The sequence below is a fragment of the Falco peregrinus genome, chromosome 13, assembly GCF_023634155.1.
Source record: "Falco peregrinus isolate bFalPer1 chromosome 13, bFalPer1.pri, whole genome shotgun sequence".
Lineage (NCBI taxonomy): Eukaryota > Metazoa > Chordata > Aves > Falconiformes > Falconidae > Falco > Falco peregrinus.
In genome coordinates this window covers 14,486,292-14,507,667 of record NC_073733.1, presented here as the reverse complement: position 1 = coordinate 14,507,667, position 21,376 = coordinate 14,486,292, and the positions used below count along the sequence as shown (strand labels likewise).

The 21,376-nt window shown below is 46.5% G+C and overlaps 1 protein-coding gene across 5 annotated transcripts in view; it reads right to left on the bottom strand.

The window, feature by feature from the left end:
• Window positions 1-11,487: 11,487 nt before the first annotated feature.
• The window catches only part of PLS3 (plastin 3), a 52,287-nt gene continuing 42,398 nt past the window's right edge, over window positions 11,488-21,376 (bottom strand). For all 5 annotated transcript variants that reach the window (XM_055818093.1, XM_013295465.3, XM_055818094.1 and 2 more), the window contains 10 exons: window positions 20,717-20,882; window positions 19,412-19,554; window positions 17,853-17,948; window positions 17,171-17,366; window positions 16,452-16,530; window positions 15,667-15,781; window positions 15,414-15,547; window positions 14,420-14,543; window positions 13,688-13,812; window positions 11,488-12,846 (listed from right to left, as the gene is read on the bottom strand). In XM_055818093.1, the coding sequence (XP_055674068.1) occupies window positions 12,714-12,846; window positions 13,688-13,812; window positions 14,420-14,543; window positions 15,414-15,547; window positions 15,667-15,781; window positions 16,452-16,530; window positions 17,171-17,366; window positions 17,853-17,948; window positions 19,412-19,554; window positions 20,717-20,882 (1,311 nt within the window). In that variant the 3' untranslated portion in view covers window positions 11,488-12,713. The remainder of the gene's footprint in view (window positions 12,847-13,687; window positions 13,813-14,419; window positions 14,544-15,413; window positions 15,548-15,666; window positions 15,782-16,451; window positions 16,531-17,170; window positions 17,367-17,852; window positions 17,949-19,411; window positions 19,555-20,716; window positions 20,883-21,376) is intronic.

Sequence of the window (21,376 nt, the reverse complement as noted above, 5' to 3'; positions counted from 1 at the left end):
GACGCAGGGCTGGGAAGTGTGGCCTCACCACAACCTCTGTCCTCCCTGTTTCCCAACTGACCACACCACGTGTGATCACCAGGGAAGGGCTGCCTTCCTCTGCCCAGCCTGTACTGGGGATATTGCGAGTATTGCTGAAGCAGGAAAAAATTGCACATGTTCCAGCACATCTGGAGTCCCTAGAAAAGGCTCAGTCCATCAGCATCTCTGAACGTGTGGTGGCTTCCCACAGGTGGCACATGAGGCGCTTTGCTGTTAGAATGTAAGACAGTGTTGGAGGAGTGGACAAAAATGTCACCATGTAAAACATTTTATCACTCAGCTGCTCCTCACAGTATTGAGCCCCAGCTAACACAGCTCTGCACTCACCCCTGCAAAGAGTTCATTTGTCCTACACGTGGTCTGTATGAGTTGTGTCTCCCTGCATTTTGTTGACAAGGTCTGGCATGGCATCACACCAGTGCCGTACCCCCGAGCCGCCTCCCTCCAGCTGCTGGGAGGCACTGACAGGTCATCATGATGCCTCCATCACAGCAGTATCACTTTTCTCTCTTCCCTCACACAGATTAGCCTTCTCCATCCTCCCAAAGAAAATTTTCCATTTCTGCAGGTATATTAAAAACAGCCTAAGCTCTGCTGCAGACTACGTGATGCTCTGCTAGAAAGCTCTGGCACCATTCGTGTGCTGCATCAGAGCTGTGAGCAGCCACATGGCCAGGGATGAACTTTATTTACAGTATAAGAGCCAAGGTTAAACTACACCCTTTTCCCTTTAGTGATTAAACATTGATCACAGTCTTATCTCCACCCTCACCTTCCCCTGCTCATCACTTACCGTCTCCTGCACAGCCACTCCAAACATCCCACTCAGTTCTGTTAAACTGGCAAACAAGCATTCCATGGCGGCACACCAACGCAGAGAAGTTGTGTAAGCTTCAGAGGCGGAGGTTCAAAGGCATGGCCTTCCTCAAGCTGGTACAGGTTCATAAAATCATAGAATAGCTTAGGTTGGCAGGGACCTTGAAGGTCATGTAGTCCAACCCTCCCTGCAATGACCAGGGACATCTTCAACTCAACCAGGTTGCTCAGAGCCCCATCCCACCTGACCTTGACCATTTCAAGGGATAGGGCATCTACCACCTCTCCAGGCAACTTGCGCCAGTGTTTCAACACCTTCATCATAAAAAATTTCTTCCTTATATCTAGCTTAATGCTTCCCGCTTTTAGTTTAAAACCATTACTCCTTCTCCTATTGCTACAGACCCTGCTAGAAAGTCTGTCCCCGTCTTTCTCAGAAGCCCCCTTTAATTACTGAAAGGCCGCAGTAAGGTCTCCCCGGAGCCCTCTCTTCTCCAGGGTGAGCAACCCCAACTCTCTCAGCCTGTCTTCACAGGAGAGGCGCTCCAGCCCTCTGATCACTTTTGTGGCCCCCCTCTGGACTGGCACCAGCAGGTCCATGTCTTTCTTGGACTGAGGACTGCAGAGGCGGATGCAGCACTGCAGGTGGGGTCTCAGCGGGGTGGAGTGAAGGGGGAGATTCACCTCCCTCAACCTGGTGGCCACGCTTCTTTTGATGCAGCCCAGGTTATGGTTGGCTTTCTGGGCTGTGAGTGCACATTGCTGGCTTATGTCCAGCTTTTTATCCACCAGCACAGCCAAGTCCTCTGCAGGGTTTCTCTCAATCCCTTCACTGCCAGCCTGTATCGTTACTGAGAGTCGTCCTGACCCAGGTAAAGGACCTTGCACTTGGCCTTGTTGAACCTCATGAGGTTCACATGAACTCACTTCCCAGGCTTGTCCAGGTCTCTTTGGATGGCATCCCATCCCTCAGGTGTCAACCGCACCACTCAGCTTGGTGTCGTCTGCAAAATTCCTGAGGGTGCACTCAATCCCACTGTCTGTGTCATTGATGAAGATATTAAACGGTACCTGTCCCGATACGGACCCCTGAGGGACACCACTTGTCACTCCATCTGGACATTGAGCTGTTGACCTCTACCCTTTGGATACAAACATCCAACCAATTCCTTACCCACCAAACAGTCCATCCACCAAATCCATATTTGCCAATTTAGAGAGAAGGATGCTGTGGGGGACTGTGTCAAAGGCCTTACAGAAGTCCTCATGCATGACACCTGTAGCTCTTCCCTTGTCCACTGATATAGTCACATCCAGAAATATTAAGTATTTTTCCAATGCTTTTTCCTGTGCAAGATTACTGACTTGCAGCATGTTCCTGGCCAGATAGCACACCGTGCTGGGCTAAACACCTACCCTGCACAGAGCCCTTTGCAGGGGGAAATCCCTCTGCTCCGCAGGAAACATTTCCCAGGTTGCAGGAAAGCCCCACAACTCCAGCGCTCAACCAAGGTGTCTGGTGCTCACAGTATCAGCAATGGCAAATCCTGTCCTTCAGGCACCAGGCACAGTCAATGCTGCACTATTTGCACTAGGCAGATCTGGATCTCCTGCAGAGATGAAGTTGCAACACAGGTAGAGTGATTAAATCTGCCCACGGAGACCTGTCCTGCAGAATTAGCATGGTCTTCCCTTGGCTTTGGCTGTTGGCACGCAGAAGACGTGATCTGCGCAGACAGTATTTGTGCCTTACAGTGTCTCTTTGTTTTCCACCTTTAGGAGAATTCAGGAATTTAGTAATTCCCAAAGCCATGGTGAACAGAGACCCTGCTGACCACAGATGTCCCGTTGCTTTGACCTTGCCATCAGCCACGCAGGCTGGTGGCAGCACAGCCAGGTCTAAGGAACATCGTTCTTTACAGCTCTTTGTCTTTTTCTTCAAGATGCTTTCAGTGGTTACTTCTCAGCTGGCTTCTAAAAGTAAGAATACCTACATAAAATTGCAGAGATCTGACCAAATTTTCAGCAATTAACACTGTATAAACACTTGCCACAGGACATGGCCAGGGTTTACCGAGTGCTTACAGAAGGAAGCAACAGAACATGTGGCAGGCACACCACATTTGTCCCTGTCCTTAGAGGAATTATCCCAAGCTGATAAGAGGTGAGAGAGAAATAAACCTTTGCTTTGTGCTGAAAACACACAAACCAGCACATTTTGACAAGGGAAACCCACTGTGGAGTGCAGAGTAAGACCAACCTTTACTGTTGCACCAGTGAAGGGACAAGCTGGGGCTGCACAACAAAACCACGCACGCTGCATCTTCCTGGTTATCAGATTTGTGATTACATTTGTGCAAAGTATTCAATGGTTAATAAATTTTTGCTTACATTTTGTTTGTGCTGTTTCATTGTTTTGTTTGTGCATTCAACACCATCCTTATTTCCCTCAGCTTCACATACTTTGAGAGGTAGTATGTCCTGGTTTTGGCTGGGATAGAGTTGATTTTCTTCCTAGTAGTTGATACAGCTCTGTGTTTTGGATTTAGTATGAGAGTAATGTTGATAACACACTGATGGTTTAGTTGTTGCTGAGTAGTGCTTACTCTAAGCCAACGACTAAGTTTGCCATGCCCTGCCAGTGAGCAGGTGCACAAGAACCTGGGAGGAGAGCAGAGCCAGGACAGCTGACCCGAGCTAGCCAAGGGGTATTTCATACTATAGAAAATGGTCAGTATATAAACTGGGGGGAGCTGGCAGTGAGGCACCGATTGCTGCTCGGGTACTGGCTGGGCATCAGCAGCAGGTGATAAGGAACTGTATTCTGCATCACTTATCTTCTTTGGGGTTTGTTTCTGTTTATGTTGTCTCCTTTTTCATTACAATTATATTATTACATTCGATTTTGATTATTAAACTGTTCTTATCTGAACCCATGTTTTTTACCTATTTTCCAGTTCTCCTCTCCATCCCAACCAAGGGCAGGTGGGAGGGAGCAGGTGGCTGCGTGGTACTTAGTTGCTGGCTGGGGTTAAACCACGACAGTCCTTTTTCACACCTAACGTGGGGACCGACAGGTTGAGATAATGACAAATCTGACTGGAACGAGTTAGAACAAATTTATTATAAGCATTCACTATATTAGCTTAATGGTCACAGGTGACGATGTCAATTTATTTGCTCTCAGAGTTGCGCTCTGTAACCCCTTACCCCTTACTTGCTGTATGTGCTCCTTGTTGTGCTGTTTATCATCTCTGGGGGTTGGGTTAAGGTTATCATTTCGTTGTGCTTTGTAGCACTGGCTTACGGAGTGATAAAATTGCTGGGGGTGAGGGTGATGTGGTATTTGCGCTCAGCATCGCTGTATCTCCGTACTTCGGGGGCCATCTCTCGACAACTGCTCAAATTACACCATTTACCAGCCAGCAGAGGAGAGAGGCATCTTCCCTTTCCCCACCAGGCTGGTTCCAGGCACAGACTCTCTCAGGAGAGGGTATTTCGAGGACTCAAAAGGCTACAAGGTGGGCTTTTGGTAGAGCTGCCTCGGAGACGGAGAGGATGAAGCAGCTGGCTGCCTTGCCCGGTCTCTTGGAGGACCTTTCTGTTGTGGGGCTGCTGAAGGTTGAAGAACAGCAGGTGCTGATCGCTACTGACAATATCACACCAGCCGAGACTCCCTGATTCCCATCCGTAAGCTGATCCGTTGGCTGGAGACCCAAGGAGCGATCCACAGTACCTGCTCACCTTCAATAGCCCCACATGGCCAGTGTGAAACCTAATGGAGAACGGAGACTAACAGTGGACTATCATGGTCAAGGGACCTGCACAGGGGGTCCAGTTTTTAGAACGAAAATGGCAAGATGAACATCGTCAGATCCCTGTGGATGTGATCAACAAAGTAACAGCTATGTCTCCACCAACTAGGAAAAAGGAAACACAAGCTTTCTTAGGCGTTGTGGGGTTTTGGAGAACGTACATTCCAAACCACAGTCTGATTGCACGTCCTTCTTATCAAGCGAGCTGGAAGAAGGATTATTTCAAACCCTGAACAATGACAAACCTTTGAACAGATTATACGGGAGATAGCCCAAACAGTAGCCCTTGGGCTAGTTCAGACTGGGCAACGTATAAAAACTGTGCTCTGCACCGCAGCTGGGGAGAATGGTCCTACCTGGAGCCTCTGGCAGACAGCATCAGGGGAGACTTGAGGTTGACCTCTAGGGATTGGGATTCGAGGATACAGATCTGGGGCCCACTATACTCCAACTGGAAAAGGGATGCTGGCAGCTTATGAAGGGGTTCAAGCTGCTTCAGAAGCGATTGGTGCTGAAGCACAGCTCCTCCTGGCACCCTGACTGCCAGCGCTGGGCTGGATGTTCAAGGCGAGGGCCTCCTCTACACATCACACAACTGATCCTATGTGGAGTAAGTGGGTTGTGCTGATCACACAACGAGTTTGAATAGGAAACCCCAGCTGTCCAGGAATCTTGGAAGCAATCATGGACAGAAGGCAAAGATTTCAGGATGTCACCAGAGGAGGTGGTGATGAACGCTGAAAAGACCTCACTGTGTAATAAATTACCAGAAAACAAGAAGCAACATACCCTGTTTGCTGATGGATCCTGTCGTATTGTAGGAAAGTATTGGAGATAGAAGGCGGCTGTATGAAGTCCCTCATGACAAGTCACAGAAACTGCTGAAAGAAAAGGTGAATCAGATCAGTTTGCAGAGGTGAAAGCCATCCATCTGGCTTTAGACATTGCTGAATGAGAAAAATGGCCAATACTTTATCTCTGTACTGATTCAGGGATGGTGGCAAATGCCCTGTGGGGGAAGCTGCAGTGATGGAAGCAGAACAACTGGCAGTGCAGAGGCAAATCCATCTGGGCTGCCACATTGTGACAAGATACTGCTGCCCAGGTGGAGAACCTGGTTGTGAAGGTACGTCATGTAGATGCTCATATACCTGAGTCAGACCACTGAAGATCATCAAAACAACCAACAGGTGGATCGGGCTGCTGAGATCAAAGTGGTTCAGGTGGATCTGGATTGACAACTTAAGGATGAACCATTTATAGCTTGGTGGGCCCATGACACCTCAGGCCATCAAGGAAGAGATGCAACATATAGATGGGCTCGCGATTGAGGGGTGGACTTGACCATGGACACTGTTGCACAGGTTATTCATGCATGTGAAACCTGTGCTGCAGTTAAGCAAGCCAAGTAATTAAAGCTTCTTTGGTATGGAGGGCAATGGCTGAAATATAAATATAGGGAGGCCTGATGGATTGACTACACCACACTCCCATAAACCCTCCAAGGCAAGCACCACAGGTTAACAGTGGTGGAAGCAACTACCAGATGGCTGGAAACATATCCTGTGCCCCATGCTACCACCTAGAATGCTTGTCCTGGGCCCTGAAAACCAAGTCATATGGCAACATGGTACCCCAGAAAGTCAGAGTCAGACAAGGGAACATATTCCCAAAACAACCTTGTAACACCTGGGACAAAGAGCATGGCGTTGAATGGGTGTATCACATTCTCTATCACGCACGAGCCTCTGGAAAAAATCAAACAAAACAGTGGGCTGTTAAAGACTACACTGAGAGCAATTGGTGGTGGGACGTGAGGATACACATTTAGCAAAAGCCACCTGGTTAGTCAGCACCAGGGGATCTGCCAGTCAGGCTGACCCCACCCAGTCAAAACCACGACATACTGTAGAAGGGGATAATGTTCCTGTGGTGTACATTAAAAACACACTGGAAAACAGCGTGGGCTATTCCTGTCTCAGCAAAGGCAAACCCATTCGTGGGATTGCTTTTGCTGAGCGACCTGGATGCACTTGACAGGTAATGCAGGAAGAAGGGGAAGCCCAATGGGTACCCTCCAGGGGATTTGATTTTGGGTGAGAATAGCCAATGAATTAAATTATATGACATTAATTGCTATATGACACCATATATTACCACTTCTATGGCAGCTGTATGCACCAGGTGCCTCGTGGCACTTGCCTCTGCTACTCTGGTTTCAGGTGCCTGAACACAACTCCCTTTCCAATCACCATATCAAGGGTATTACAATAAAAATCACCCAGATCAATGAAGAATTCCATTTGATGAAACTGGAGAAGCACTGCTGTGCCAGAATCAGAAGTGGCTTCAGCATGCAACAATCCAACACACCACACCACCTTTCCTGCCCTGAAAGACTGGTATGTCAGATGGAGCCCAAAATCACGGACTAAATGAACTCAATGGATATTTTACAGGGATGGCCCATAGACTAAAGGAGCGATCTGTGTGTGTGTGTATCAAAAGACAGGAAAGGTGGTGGTGTATCAGAAAGTGTGGGACCTGGGCATGATGTAAATGGTATAGAATAGGTGGATACTGTGCTGGTTTTGGCTGGGATAAAGTCGATTCTCTTCCTAGTAGCTGGTGAAGTGCTGTGGTTTTGGATTTAGTATGAGAATAACGTTGATAGCACACTGATGGTTTAGTTGTTGCTGCGTAGGGTTTGCTTTAAGTCAAGGGCTTTTCAGTTTCCCATGCTCTGCCAGCTAGGAGGTGCACAAGAATCTGGGAAGAGAGCAGAGCCAGGATAGCTGACCCGAGCTAGCCAAAGGGATATTCCATACCATAGAATGTCATGTTTCGTATATAAACTGGGGGAGTTGGCTTGGGGTGGGATGGGGGAAATCGCTGCCTGGGGACTGGCTGGACATTGATCAGCGGGTGGTGAGCAATTGCACTGTGCATCGCTTGTCTTCCTTGGGTTTTACTCCTCTCTCTCTCTCTTCACTATCTCCCTTCTCCTTACAGTTATTCTTTTTTTTTTTTTTTTTTTTTTTATAATTACACTGTTCTTATCTCAACCAATGGATTTTACTTATTTTCCAATCTTCCCCTCCATCCCACTGAGGCAGGAGGGGGTGAGTGAGTGGCTGCATGGTACTTAGTTGTCAGCTGGAGTTAAACCATGCCATAGTAGGAAAAAAAATAATCTCCGGTTTGTTTCTTGCTTTTGCATTCCTCTCTGCTATCAATCTGCAATAGAGAAAGGCAGAAGTAAAAAACAAGCAAGCAAAATCAACCTCAGCAATTTTTTGAGGTCCCTACAGAATTACATTTTTTCCCACTGAAAAATATAAATTGGCAATAAGTTTGTGTGAAGGAGAGCCTTGTCTCCTCTGGATGCTTGCAGAAAATATTCCCGTCACTTCTATGCCACCGCCTTGTTAAACACTGAACAGAAGTACTTCTAAATTGCTTCTTCCGTGCTATGATGAAGCAGCAATAGAAATACTTAACCAGTTGTACACAGCATGCTCAGAAGAACATGTGGCTATATTTTGTATCCACAAAAAAATGAAACTTGCAAGGAATACAAGAAAAACGTCCATCAAAAACCACAGGCCCTGAAGATGCAGTCTGGGCTTGGAAAGATGTTTGAAGGAGATCCTGGAGATTGAGGACAACACTCAATCACAAAGGCGGCAGCAAGCTCAACTGTTTAAATACAAAAATCATTTCAGCATGTACAAAACTGACACTGCTAAAAAACTCAGAAACAAAAGCATGTAATTTAATAAACAAACCCAAGTAATTCAATAAATAAGAGAACTGAATATGAAAGAGCAAAGAGACTTGCAAGAACAAAGAGACACACTAAAGCTTACAGCTGTGGCTCCCGTTGGAGAATTTTGGGGGTGTTTGACAAGACAGAAAATAGTTTGAAAGCTTCCTTGCCAGGGGCTTCACTTTTGAGAAAGCACTGGGATTTATTCTGCCTGCCCTGCACCTTCACTGTGAGCTCTCTGCTTTGCTTTGACACAGAGCTCTTCTTTGAGTTAGCCCATTTCTTAATACCTCCAGCGCAAGGAGGAGATGCTTTCCCGTTCAGTAATTGTCAGAGTATCCCTTTTTCACCCTTTAACCTGGTACCAGGAGGTAAAAGAGGTGAGAAAGGATAGATGCACATGGTCACTTCCAAGTCTAAGAATTTTGACCTTAATCATGCCATACCTCCAGCCAGTGCTATAAATCACTAGACCACTGTTTCAGCAGGATGGATGTGAGACTGCTTAGGGTATATCACGCCATCTTCAGTGAAAACATATGTGATTTCCTGTGGGAAGCTTTGTTTACATTTTTTCTTGCAAAAAAAATTGTACCAGTGGAAAGTTCCCAGTTGGCTGTACATGAGACTTCGTGCAATAAACCACTAAGAGCGTTTGCTGATGCTCCTGGCACTTTCAGAGCACTGAGCGCTCTCAGCCAGTGCTTACACCCCATGCCCTGACCCCTGCAGCAGGCAGGACTCCTGCATGTCTCCTCTCAGGTGCACCAGCCCCTCTCCAGCTCCCTGCCAAATTCTTCTCTTTCACTAGACCTGTTTTCATCTTCTACACGTAGGAAAATGAAGTCCCTATCACTCAACTACCCTTCATATAAACTTCCATCTCTGAAGACCTCATGAGGCATAACGGTACGGAAGCTGCTGCTTCAAATAAACATCTTCCTCCTCGGCTTGTAATAGAGCATTCCCTGCTGTGCTCCCAACAGCACCAAGCTCTCAAAACTCTTTGAAGGACCGTCACCTAATAGCAGATTTGCATCTGGCCACTAAAGATGAGGAAAGATGGCACGTGGCATTGCAGCCCAGAAGCACCAGCTGCAGGAGGGGCACAGGAAGATCTCTGAGCAGAGGAGGGGGGCCGAGAAGGAGACGGCATCTCACTCCAACCACCATTTTCAAACCAAGCAAGGAAAATGCATAAACAGACAATCTTTCAAGCGCTGAATTTCTCTAAGAAGCTGCACATCCACACTCTGCTGTACCAAACTTGCAATTCCCAAAGCACCACAGTCCTCCACATTTTCAGGCATTAGCGATTCCCCATCCTCCATACTGCAAACTGCCCCGCGCTCTCCTACACTCTTCTGAGCAGGTCACCTCACCCCGGTAGGCACAGAGGCACCCCTCCCAGCCAGGGAGTGCTCATCCCTGGGGCACAGCTGGCCATAAGCGCTCACCCCTGGATGGCATCCCAGCCCAAGGCTCGTCTCTGTCGCTCCTGTGCTGGAGACCCATTCACTGCCTGCTACTGTGCAGGGGACCCGCACATTGGGCTGTCAAAAAAAGCTCTCGTGGGGTGGCAGCTTCTGCTGCACCACCCGTGTGCTCGCAGCACATCACTCACCCAGCGTGCACAGCACCCGTGTCACCCCACCGTGCTACCAAGACAGCACCTTGTGGGCCCCAGTAATCTTGCTAGTATGATTACACTTAATTCCCTGAAAAATAGAAAGAGGGGAACCAAAGGGAAGCCGTGTGATTCTTACCATGGGATCTAGGTGATCTATGTAACATCTGCTTCAACAGAAATGACTTGCCAGCAGGATCTGCTTCTGCAAGTCCCACGGATGACAAGGCCACAGTAAGACGGGACTGGTTTTTCTGTTGTGGTGTTTTTTTTTTTTTCCCTCCTTGCTTTAATAAGAAAAGTGAAGACAACAACATACATGGTTCAGGAGCACCGACAACACAGCATTGGAAGAGAACTCCTTCACACCATACGATGGTTTGGAGCATGGGATGGGGAATGACAGATTTGGTAGTGGGGTTCCCATACTCCTCCAAGCAATTGTCTGGGGGGAGTTTTGGAGTGGCTTAAACCCACAGCTGTGCCACCTTGTTTGCCCAGGTTGATGCCCGAAGAGACGGCCAGACACCAACCTGTAATCTGAGTTAATCTACAAACTCATCCCCGTTCCATCAACGGACAAGCTGCAACATGCCTCTTGCACAAAGTGTACCTACCTGTTTCCACCACTGAAAAAAACAAAATATCATTCCAGACAGGTCAGGAGGGGGACAACCTGGACCAGGTTTATGTAGTTATGGTCACAGATCACAGAAGTTTGCTTACGTGACACTAGTCTCACATTTGTTCCTGATTTTCAGAGCCACTGGGTGTTTCTGGGGACTTCTGTGCTATCGGGCCACAGCTTTGGCAAAGCTCACCAGACACCCAGGCTCTCACCCACGGGTTGCACGAGTGGAAGAATCGATGGATTGGGATCACCACGTCCCACCAGCACCCGTGGGGCTGTGCACCCTTGATGGACACAGTGAACGGGCAAATCCCCCCACAATAGCTGGTGGCTGCTGGACATCCCCTCTCCCACCACAGCACCCCGAGACTCAAATCATGCCAGACTTGTGCCAGCTGCCACTACAGCCCCAATCCTGTGGTTTCTGGAAACGAGCCTGGATGGCATGTCCCTGACACAGGGAAATTTTCTTCCTCCTTCTGTGTTTTGCCCTAACGGAGCTCTTCCCCTACACCCACAGACATCATCTTTGGGTGCACAGCAAGACTCCAAGAGCAAGGTTTTACAGAAGCTACCATAAAGGCAAAGCTTGCTAAAACACAGGTTCTGAGGAACTGCACTGCCAGTGCCCACATTAAAAAACAAGAACTCCTCAAGCACACCCTGATTCTAGGTTATCTTACAGACCAATGGACCTGACACAAAACAAAAAGATCAACCAAAGCAAAGCTAAAAGCAACTGAGTACAGGCTGCCATGCTAGGTCAGTATAAATAAGGAGAGAAGCATGTATTTAAATGTTTTTATTTCAACTAATGCTTTGCCACCATATTACATCACTTTGAATAGCCTGGAATAGCAAAATGATCTCAAAATACAGCAAACAGCTTGCCAAAGCAAGATAATATTAAATCCTATGGATACAGCATCTTCCTTCTTTGGCGACAATGCTTCCTTTTATCTGTAAAAATAGTTTTATGTTCCAGCACATTTGCTGTTCAGTTGATTGAACCCTGGTGTTTATGACACTTGCCTCTTCCCTGCACAAAACCTCCCCACAATGTATATTGGGTTTATATCCAACAGCATTTTAAATAAAAAAGTTATAGTTTTCATGCAGATTTTCATAAAAATTATTTTCTAGATGCACAGAACTGAACCAAGATGCATACAAAAATGCATTCACTTCCATTCTCAGGTGTAACCGTGCCATCAGCAACATGCTATCACGTGTTACTGCAAGAGATCAAAGGATGGTGGTATTCTCATATATAGCATAACTTTAAAAAAAAACCCAACCAAAATAACCAAAAAACCCCTTTTGATTAGCAGCAAGATAAAAAAACTGCCATGCTTCATCTGTAATCAAAATGGTTAGATGTATAAAAAAGCACCATGTACAGAGAATACCAGAGGAAGATCCATCTTCCTAATTACACATTTCTCATTTAGCATTGTGAGCTGGCCTGCAGGTCCCAACTTGTACTGTAGCTTTATTTGCAAAGTTAAGGAAGTGGTCAAACCTAGAATATGCTTGGACCGTATGATAGGAATTAAACTGGATTGCAGACAGAAATTAGATTTTGTTTCCATTACAACTCATACCAACCACCTTATAGCCCTCAGGGGTAAAAAAAAAAAAAAAACAACAAAAAAACCCACAAACAAAAAACCAAACCACACACCAAGTATCTGAGAAATAATGGAATGAAAACAGCTCCAGAGCAGTATTGCAAGATGCAGGTCTGTTATGAATGCATTTCTGTGAGCTCTTGATAAGTTAAACTTTCCTTTGGGAAAAGAGCACATCTGTTGGTTAAAACTCCTCTCCCTGAGAATTTTGATAAGAGTTTGTCTTGCAAAGCAAAACAAAGTCCTTTGAACTTCAACAGTTCCTAGGCCAACAGCATTTCAACGTGGTCACAGCTGATCTGCTACTCATGCACCCAAGGTGGCAGGTTGGGTTTTTGTTGCTTTTTGTTTCGTTTTTTTTTCTTTACGTGGATCAAGCTTTTTATACTCGCTTCATTCCTCTGCCCATCAAGCAGGCAAACACGGTCATGACCATCTTCGGTTTCACCTCCACAAGATCTTCTGGAAGAGCATAAACTCTGGCACCAATTCTTCTTGCCATGGACACAGCATACCTATTCACCGTGGAAAGATGAGTGGGTCAGCACTGAGACTGCTACCAATAAATAACAAGTCAGCTCTTGCCCTGTACAACTCAGTTTCACCTATTATCCTCTTTATCAAGAGTATAAGATGTGTAACAACGCAACAACACCTCATCTGTCTGTTTTACAAATTTTTTTTTTTTGATCTCTACTGTGGAAAAGGAATACAGCAAAAGTGTCATTAATGTACAAATTGGCCTTTGAATGTCACGTCCACTTTAACAACAGTTAAAAAAATTGCAATTAATATTTTCTAGGGCTAATAGGTAGCATGTATAACCAAGGATTAATCAACTAACATTTACACTTCCCCTTCTGTTTGCTCTTTGAAAATTATCAAGCAAGACTATTCTCTGCAAGAAATTTTGCTGTCATTCAGCCACTGCAAAACGGTCGCAGAACACACATTTCAAGGCATGTTTTAATAGGCATCCTTTAAACGTGACAGCCTATGATTCAGCGAGACACAAGACCTACACAAGGGCTGCATTTCAAAACCCCTGAGCCACCAGCTGAGCACTTCATATGCCTGAACAAACAGGTGAGAAACAGAGTATCATTGCTAAGAACTGCATGGGCTGTTCTGCATTTCTCTCAACAAGCAAGAGAGTCCAGCCAACTAGACCCTCCAGCATTACGGGCAAGAACAGCAATTAGATTTCAAGAAGTGCTGCCCATCTAAAAGGTGCAGTGTTAAAAGAGACTGAAAACCACAGTAAGAAACAGTGGTAAAAACACTTGCAGCTTGAAGGCAGCACATAGAAGGCACAACTCTTCCGATGCAAAACAGCTTTTGAGATTGCAAACTTACTTAGCATTATTTTGTTTGTCATCTTCTGACAGATGACCAGTCTTTACAAGGTCATAGTTGATACAACCAGGCTGTATAGCATCAATTAAATCCACAACCGCCAAGCTCGTGCTGATGGTCTTGTCCTAGAAAATGTAGGGACAGACAAGTAAAGATGAACGTCTAATCCTTAAAGCACACTTCTCACCTCAAATTCACCTGCTCTGCGATGTGCAACACCACAAGCTTTAAACGACCCATTTCAAAGCAGCAGTGTTAGTGATTATTCCCAGCTGGACCACAGGGAAAAACCAAAGTGCTGCTTCTCCTTTGCTAACAGTACAGGACCATTACTCCCATTTACTGCAAGTGCTCTGAAAATACAAAGCAGCAACCAATGTGCAGGCAGCAGGTCTGCCCCACTCACCGGACCCCAAGGGACGATGCTCACTGCAAATGCCCACCAGCTCCAGCCCCTATGCTTGCCAGCATCTCAGCCCTCACCTCTGCCCCACAGCCTGGCCACCCTCCCCATAGCTGCCACCTTACCAGCTTTCTTGCCCCACTGTTATTCCCCATTATGGGCAATCCTAAAAAGTCTCCACTCTGGTAGCTCGAGACCATTTTGTTCCCAGCACAAACTGAATCCTGTCCTGTTTGAACCCCTTTATAAGATGTTCCTGCTGTTCCTCCAGACACAGAAATACTTTTTGAGCATGTCTCTCCTTCTGGATGCAAGAGGGGAACCTGCACCTTGAAGTTCTGGATGGAGGTGGACTTGCCAGCTTCTTTCAGTGTCTGGTTTACCCAGCTGACTATAATGTCATCATTAGCTTTCTGACCATCACCCAGGTCCTCGAGGACATTCAGCGTGTACCTAAGAAGCAGCAGAGAGAACAAAGTTAGGCACAGAGCCTCGGCATAGCCCTGATAAGCGTGCAGCCAGGATGCAATAAGAGACCATGGCAGCTTGGAAAGTCTTCACGGTCTCAAACTCTGCACTTTTTTTTTTTTTTTTAAAAAAACAACTCCTTTAGCAAAAAGGAAGAATCACTTATCTGAAGTGTGATTTCTGTTAAAGCATTTAGTCGTTCTAGCCTTTCAAGTCCTTTAATGTGAGCTCACAAAATTGCCTGGGCTCAGGACGCTTGTTAAAACTGTTTCACCATTGACCATTTGCTCCATAGTGGTAACACATTACCTGAAAGGTGTAGATCAACCCATGAATTTGCATGCTGACCTCTAATGCAAATAAGGAGTTACCACGCAGCTATATATTATATATCTGCATCATCTTAGAATTCTTCAGAAATAGATAAGAAAAAGGTCAATCAACTTTGTCTGTTAAGTTTCTCCTTCCCCCCATGCCAATGCGGAAGGGGGTTATTAAGTAGCCCTAGATTGTTTCTCCATCAATTTCCAATTGAAAGTTAGAATATAAGAGTTGTGCAAATGTTGCTGCTTAGGGTTTCTGCATATGGACCAGACTTGAGCAGTGATCCTGGTCAGCAGGATGCTCACAGATCCACCAGCCGGTTCTCCAGAGGTTTCTGCTCCAGACTCTCACATGCAGCAGGCTCAGCGATGCCACAGTTCTCTCCAGCTGTGTCTTGGAAATCCCCCAAGGACAGAGGTTTTACAATCTTTCTGGGTGACCTGTTCCAGTGCTGTAGTGCTCTTGTGGCAAAAAAAATTCCCAGACTCTGTACTCCACTTACAAGTTTTACATGTTTGAGACTGGTCCTACCTTCTCATCAACTGCCAGACTAAAGCTAGTGTCAGCGTTGGGTTTCCGTCATTCAGATCCTGTCCGCCGATGCCAACCAGGGAGAATTTAGCTGGATGCTTTCCCAAGTCTACAGCATAGTTACAGTTTTCTAGCTACACAGGAAAAGAGTTTAAACAGAAAAATCACTCACAAATGCAGTCTCTTGACTAGAAGCCTCAAATAAGAATTTTAGCATCCATGGCTTCTCTTAAAGCCTTTTCGAAATGCTTACCTTTTTCATATTTGCTCCAAGCTTAGGGTACGGAGGCTTGTTAACTTTATTCCAGTCAACAGGAACTTTGATTTTTTCATATAATTGTAGTATTACCAGTGCATCTTGGAGATCGCTTAAGTGAAAAACATTGATTAAGCCTAATGTTTCAAACTTTAAATGCACTCTGACTTTGTCACATCATGACTAATTACTACTCTTTACAGGCTGTTGCAATTTCAACAATCCTAAAAAGAAAACAATTCAAAACATGTTGCAGTTTTCAGGGCAGGAGGAATGCTCTGTGCTTAACATCAGCCAGCTGCTGAGCTGCAGCAGGTCTTGGCATGGTAATCAGCACAGATCCAGAAGAAAAACTGTGCTACAAAAAAAAAAAAATCCAAAGGTAGCCACCTCCCTCCACTGACTACAGGGACCCAGAGTATCTTGCCTCCTAACTATGATGTCTCGGTTAAGCCCTAAAAATAGGTGAAAGGGAATTTAGTTCCAGTTTCTCTAATGCAGTTGCTCAAGCAAACCTAAATGTATTGGGATCTCAGAGTACCAATTTACACAAGGTAGGGGAAAATAAACCGTCTTCAGCCCTTTTTTGCTGGCATGCCAAGTGCAGGCTCAGAAACCCCTAAGCTAGGGACTGCAGGGAGGCTATGGTGAGCATCTCCCACTCCCTACCATCGTCCTTCCTCAAGCTCTTTGCTCAGCACTGTGGGCGACAGGACACTGGTGGAGGCACATCTCTAGCCTGATCTTGGGAGGTGGGTCTCTCCCAAGAGCCTAACACTTACCCGTAGAGGTGATTTACATGTGGGTTCACACCAAGGGAGTTCATCCAGTTGCGGAAGGTCCGTTCCTCACGTGTCTCTCCTAGATGAGAGAAAACAGGTTCATGAAATCTCTGCAAGCTTAAAGTTCCATCTTGCAATGCGGGGAGCTTTGAGCAGCATAGCTCATCAACTAGGTTTGAGTAGAAAAAAAAAAAGAGTATTTTTTCTATTATATTTTTTTCGATAGAAGAGAGTTGTCCTGATAACTAGAGTTTTGGGTATCAATTTGATTCCTCCATGCTTCAGAAGGGTGTGCCTCATTTTTTGCAAGAAAAAGTAGCAGGAAGCTTTACCACACAGGTGTTTGCTAACTGCTATGCGGGGGGCAGGCAGCCAAAGCCCTAATCGCAGTTCTGCCAACAATCAGTGCTCCCACGAATGTCTCGCTGCATTACTGAGGTGCTCCTGCCCACCGCAGGAAATAGCAAACCCAACTTCCCAGCCCTGGCAAGGGGCCTGACAGGCTGCTGGCAGCGCTCCTGCAGGTTCAGAGCAACTGAACAGGCTGTCAAGTACCCTTCTCATCCGCCCCAAATGAGTAAACCACCACTGCAGCACCGAAGCCTCAAATTATAGGTGTTACTTCAACAGATAGAGCTCTGCTGGGCACAGCGTCGTGACACAAGAATTTATTTTAGGTATTTCTCTCCTGCTAATTTTGTGACTGATAAGGCCATCACCTTCCAGTAGGGTCCAGTCGATGTCCTGGTTTTCAGGCTTGGTAAGTGCTGGGTACTTGTTGAACAGGTTGGCAACGAAAGCCAGGTTCAGTTTGGGATTGCCACTGACCACATCAGCTGGTGTGACGAACTGCCGGCAGCCAAGCCGATCTGCCTGCTGAAGCATGTACTCTGCTCTCCGCAAGTCATCCTTTTCCTGCCGGGATGCAACGGACAACGGCTGTCATGGAAGAGATCAGGCTACAAAACAGGTGGGAAGCTGCTGACTGCTACCTGGGGCGGTGTCACAACTCTAACCCCCTTCCTTAGGCACCAGTCACAAAGGGATGAAGCATGCACGCTCATTCCTGCTGCTGTGGATGTAACCGTCGCAGTTTGTCTTGCTATTTTTTCCTAGCATGGTGTTTTCCAAGTTTAGATGCTTTACGCTTTTTGAACTTGGTGGTTCAGAAGCCAAAGTCAGCATGGTCCTGAATGGAGCGAACGCAAAAATGATTTGGCCGGTAACGATCAGGCCTGCAACCACCGCTCATTTAGCACACACCTGAGGTGTGCACATGCCCACTGACACTTTACACGCTCTAGGAATTAAGATACCAGGTTACGTAGACGTCATCAGGCAATTATAGGGTACAGCTAGTTCACAACTGTAGCACAAGGACATGACAGCCCGAATACTTACATTGAAACCTGACATGTTAATATCAATCTGAGGCTCTCCTTCTTTCTGCCCTTTAGGTGCAATTTGGTTGAGGAGGTGGAAATAAGCTCTGGAATCCTAAAATGGATGACAAATAAAACTCAGGTCTCCCACACAGCGGTGAATACACCATAACAATTCGTTTCATGCTCATCTTTAACAAGTCACTGTGCATAACTGGCTTATGTACCTTTACTGAATTACCAAAATCCGTAAGCTTAAAAGAGAACGTAATGGCAGAAATCCAGGCAGCAGAAAAGAAAACAGAAAGGGAAAAGGTTAGAAATATTTAAGAGGAAAATTCTGGGCTTTAACTGTTTGAATGCTGCCTTTGCTGCAAGCTCTGGTGCCACAGCCTCCTCTCCAATGCTGGAGGCGGCAATGGCCGCATGCTGCTCGCTCTCATGGCCCCCACGGCCAGGTGCCCCAAGGCAGCCCAAATCCCTCAACAAGTAGCCATTTCTACTGCTACAGCAACAACAAGGGCTCAGCAAAGACAAAGTCCAGGCAAAAAGCTGATTATAAGAAGCCTGAATGTTTTCTCCTGTGCCTGCCTGCTAGCTAGAACAGCTTAAAGGAGAGAGGCCAGGGATGGTCATGAACTAGGAGCAGAAAACAGCTGCAGAAATCATTCACCAACTACAAGTCCTTTCAGTCCTCAGCGCTAAGAAGGACCTCAGCATATCCTGGCAGCCTATGGGTGGCACCAGAGAATCCAACAGCTATCAGCAAAGCTGTAAGCAATTCTGAAGTTGGAAATAAGAGTGACCACGTGAGTGTGCACAGGCACGCACACACACAGGTGAGCTCCCCATGCACCTCCGTTATCAAATGTCTTTTTCTACCTCTAATAGCCCTTTAACCTGGAATCTATTTCAGTCCTCTTTCTCCTCCTCAAAACTGCTGCCCATATGAATAAGCTGCAGAAACCTGCTGAGAGCAGTGTCCAAAAACCCCACGCTGACCAGGAGTCACTGCCATCCCTTTCTCACCAGCGCCGAGAGAAGGGAGCCACCCCCTCACATCTCAAAAATAGCTGTAAGACTCCTCACCCCCATTTCTACTCAGCCCAGTGTAGAGAATAAAGGGTCTTGTTTCCCTTCCTCTCCTCAGCCCATGACATTTTGGATGAAATGCCATCACCCGCCGAGACTGTGGGGAAGTCACGCTCTCCAGGGATGCGGTTAAAGCGTTTCACCCTGCAGGCTGAATGGCCTTGAAAAATTGTTTCCATCAAAAAAGATGGACTAGAAACATTCGAAAATCCATGAGTAATAGCACACTCGATTAAAACACGTAAAATGCTTCGACAGTTTAACACTGGCTCCACCTTATGGCAAAAGAGAACAGCACTGCGGTACCTTAAATGCAACTTAACCTTAAATAAAAATATAATCCATAAAACCCCCGTTAAGCCCACTCTGTGTTAAGGTTAAGAAAGGTCCCATCTGCAGAAGGGCCTCATTTACACATGCAAACACAGCTCGGGCAGGCTGGCAGCATCTCCCCAGGCACACGCGGGTCAGGAGAGCTCTCGGTACCTTGATATCTGAGCTGAAGTTATTGATTTTGTGCCAGCCTGCGTTTTCCAAGTGGAAGTTGGCCCATCTTAGGAGCAGTTCTTCTGGGGATAGTTTCATAAGGTCCTCCAGAGTTTCACCATCACGAAGTAAGGCAGCCAGTGCTAGAAGAAAAATGCTTGTGAGGGGAAAAAAGGAGTTTTCAAGAGGCAAACCTGCAAGCCAGAACTAGACCTGCAGCAACATTTCAGGATGAGACAGGGGACAATACCAACTACTCATTAAGTCAAAATAATCTGGGTATTAATAGAGTTTTCCAAGTTGGTTGTTACACAAAGAAGAGTATGAATGACCTAGAAAACTGTGCATAAAAAGTATTTTCTTGTATAAAAAAATTTTCTGGATTGTACATGCAGTCTTTTAAGCTGATGACAGTAAGCTAAATGTAAATTACTTCTAGCTCGATGGAAAAGCGCTGCTAAGCGATTTCATACACACTGTTAAAAAAAGGCCAGAGAATCGAAGATAAGCACCCCTTCAGCTGGCCAGTCCTTCCCTTGCCATGAATTTTCAATCTACGCCAAACAAAGTTACCGTTTCACGACTGGGAAAGTTTAAATAAAAGACAGTGATGTCCCTCCATCCACCTGGGTGCTCCGATAGCCCAAGCAGCAATAACAGAGATCTTGGATTTGAATAATTTTGAATTTTTTAGGCTGTTGTGCAGGAGCAGCTGAGCACAGGGGGAGAGCTGCAGCACCACTTTCCCGCCGCCAAGGGTGAGGTGAGAGCTCAGCTGCACCACAGATGGCAGCAAGGAGGATTTTAGGACAATCAAGTCATTGCAAACACATTCCCCAAAAGCCAAAAGCCCTCCACTTCCCCCCGTCCCGAGGAAGACGTGCAGTTGTCTATAATCCCAAAAGGATGGAAGCAGCTTTTGCCACCTCCCAACAGTGTCAGGTGCCTCTGGCTGAAGCACACCGGGAGAGCTGGCCTGGCCCCCGGCAGCACAAAGCAACGGGCTCATTTGCACGGTAAGGCTTGTGCCAAGATGCATCCTGACTCGCAGAGCAGTGTTCAGCCGGCTCTCCAAGGCTGACACACGTTACCAGGGTGGCACAACCCACCCGCCCAAACCTGCTTCGCAGCCATAAACAGGCTGGACAGCACTCTGCTCGCTACGCGCCCCAGTGAACTCGAAGGTGAACACCCCCTCTTTCAGCAGAGAGAAGGGGAGGGAAGAGGCAGCGATGGGGCTGGAGATGACTGTGCAAGCAATGTGGTGTTCATACTTCAGAAGGAATAACTTATACTTTCATTTACCTTCATTTCTGCTGAGCTCGATGTCGGCGAACAAGCCAATCTTAATGATCTGCCAGAGAAGTCCAAGGACCAGGTGGGGTTTCCCTTCCCTCAAGTCCTCTGCGCCAATATTGACAACATGACACCCGATGGCAGATGCAGAATTCAACGCCAGGTTCAGGTTCTCCTGTGAACAGCACAGCCAAGTGAGACACAGCCAGGGGAGATGCTGCTTTGCCGTTCATCCAGCACCAGCGGAGCGGAGATCTCCCCCTCGTCCTTGCTCCGAAAGCAGCAGCTCGGAGGAAATGCTCCCGGCCACTCTGCAGCTGAAGTTTTAACAGAGCTGTGGTGGCAGCAGGCTGAATCAGCAAGATCTGAACTAGGCACCAGGGTTTAATTTCAGCCTCTGGTATTTAGTTTCAGCCTCTGAGTTAGACGCATCTAGTGGCATCAACAAGAATAAGGCTTGAGAAGCGTTAAATTATACGCGCACGCACGCACAGGCATCCTCTCAAAAACGACCCATCGTACTATGGAATGATTCATAGATAGCCAGTGCCAATAACCGTATTGTTGTAAAAAGACAGCGCTGTGTGTAATCAACGCAGCAGTATCAGGTGAAGACAGCATTTCAGCCATTTTACCCATTCTGTCATTAAATTAGCATTTCTCTCTTTT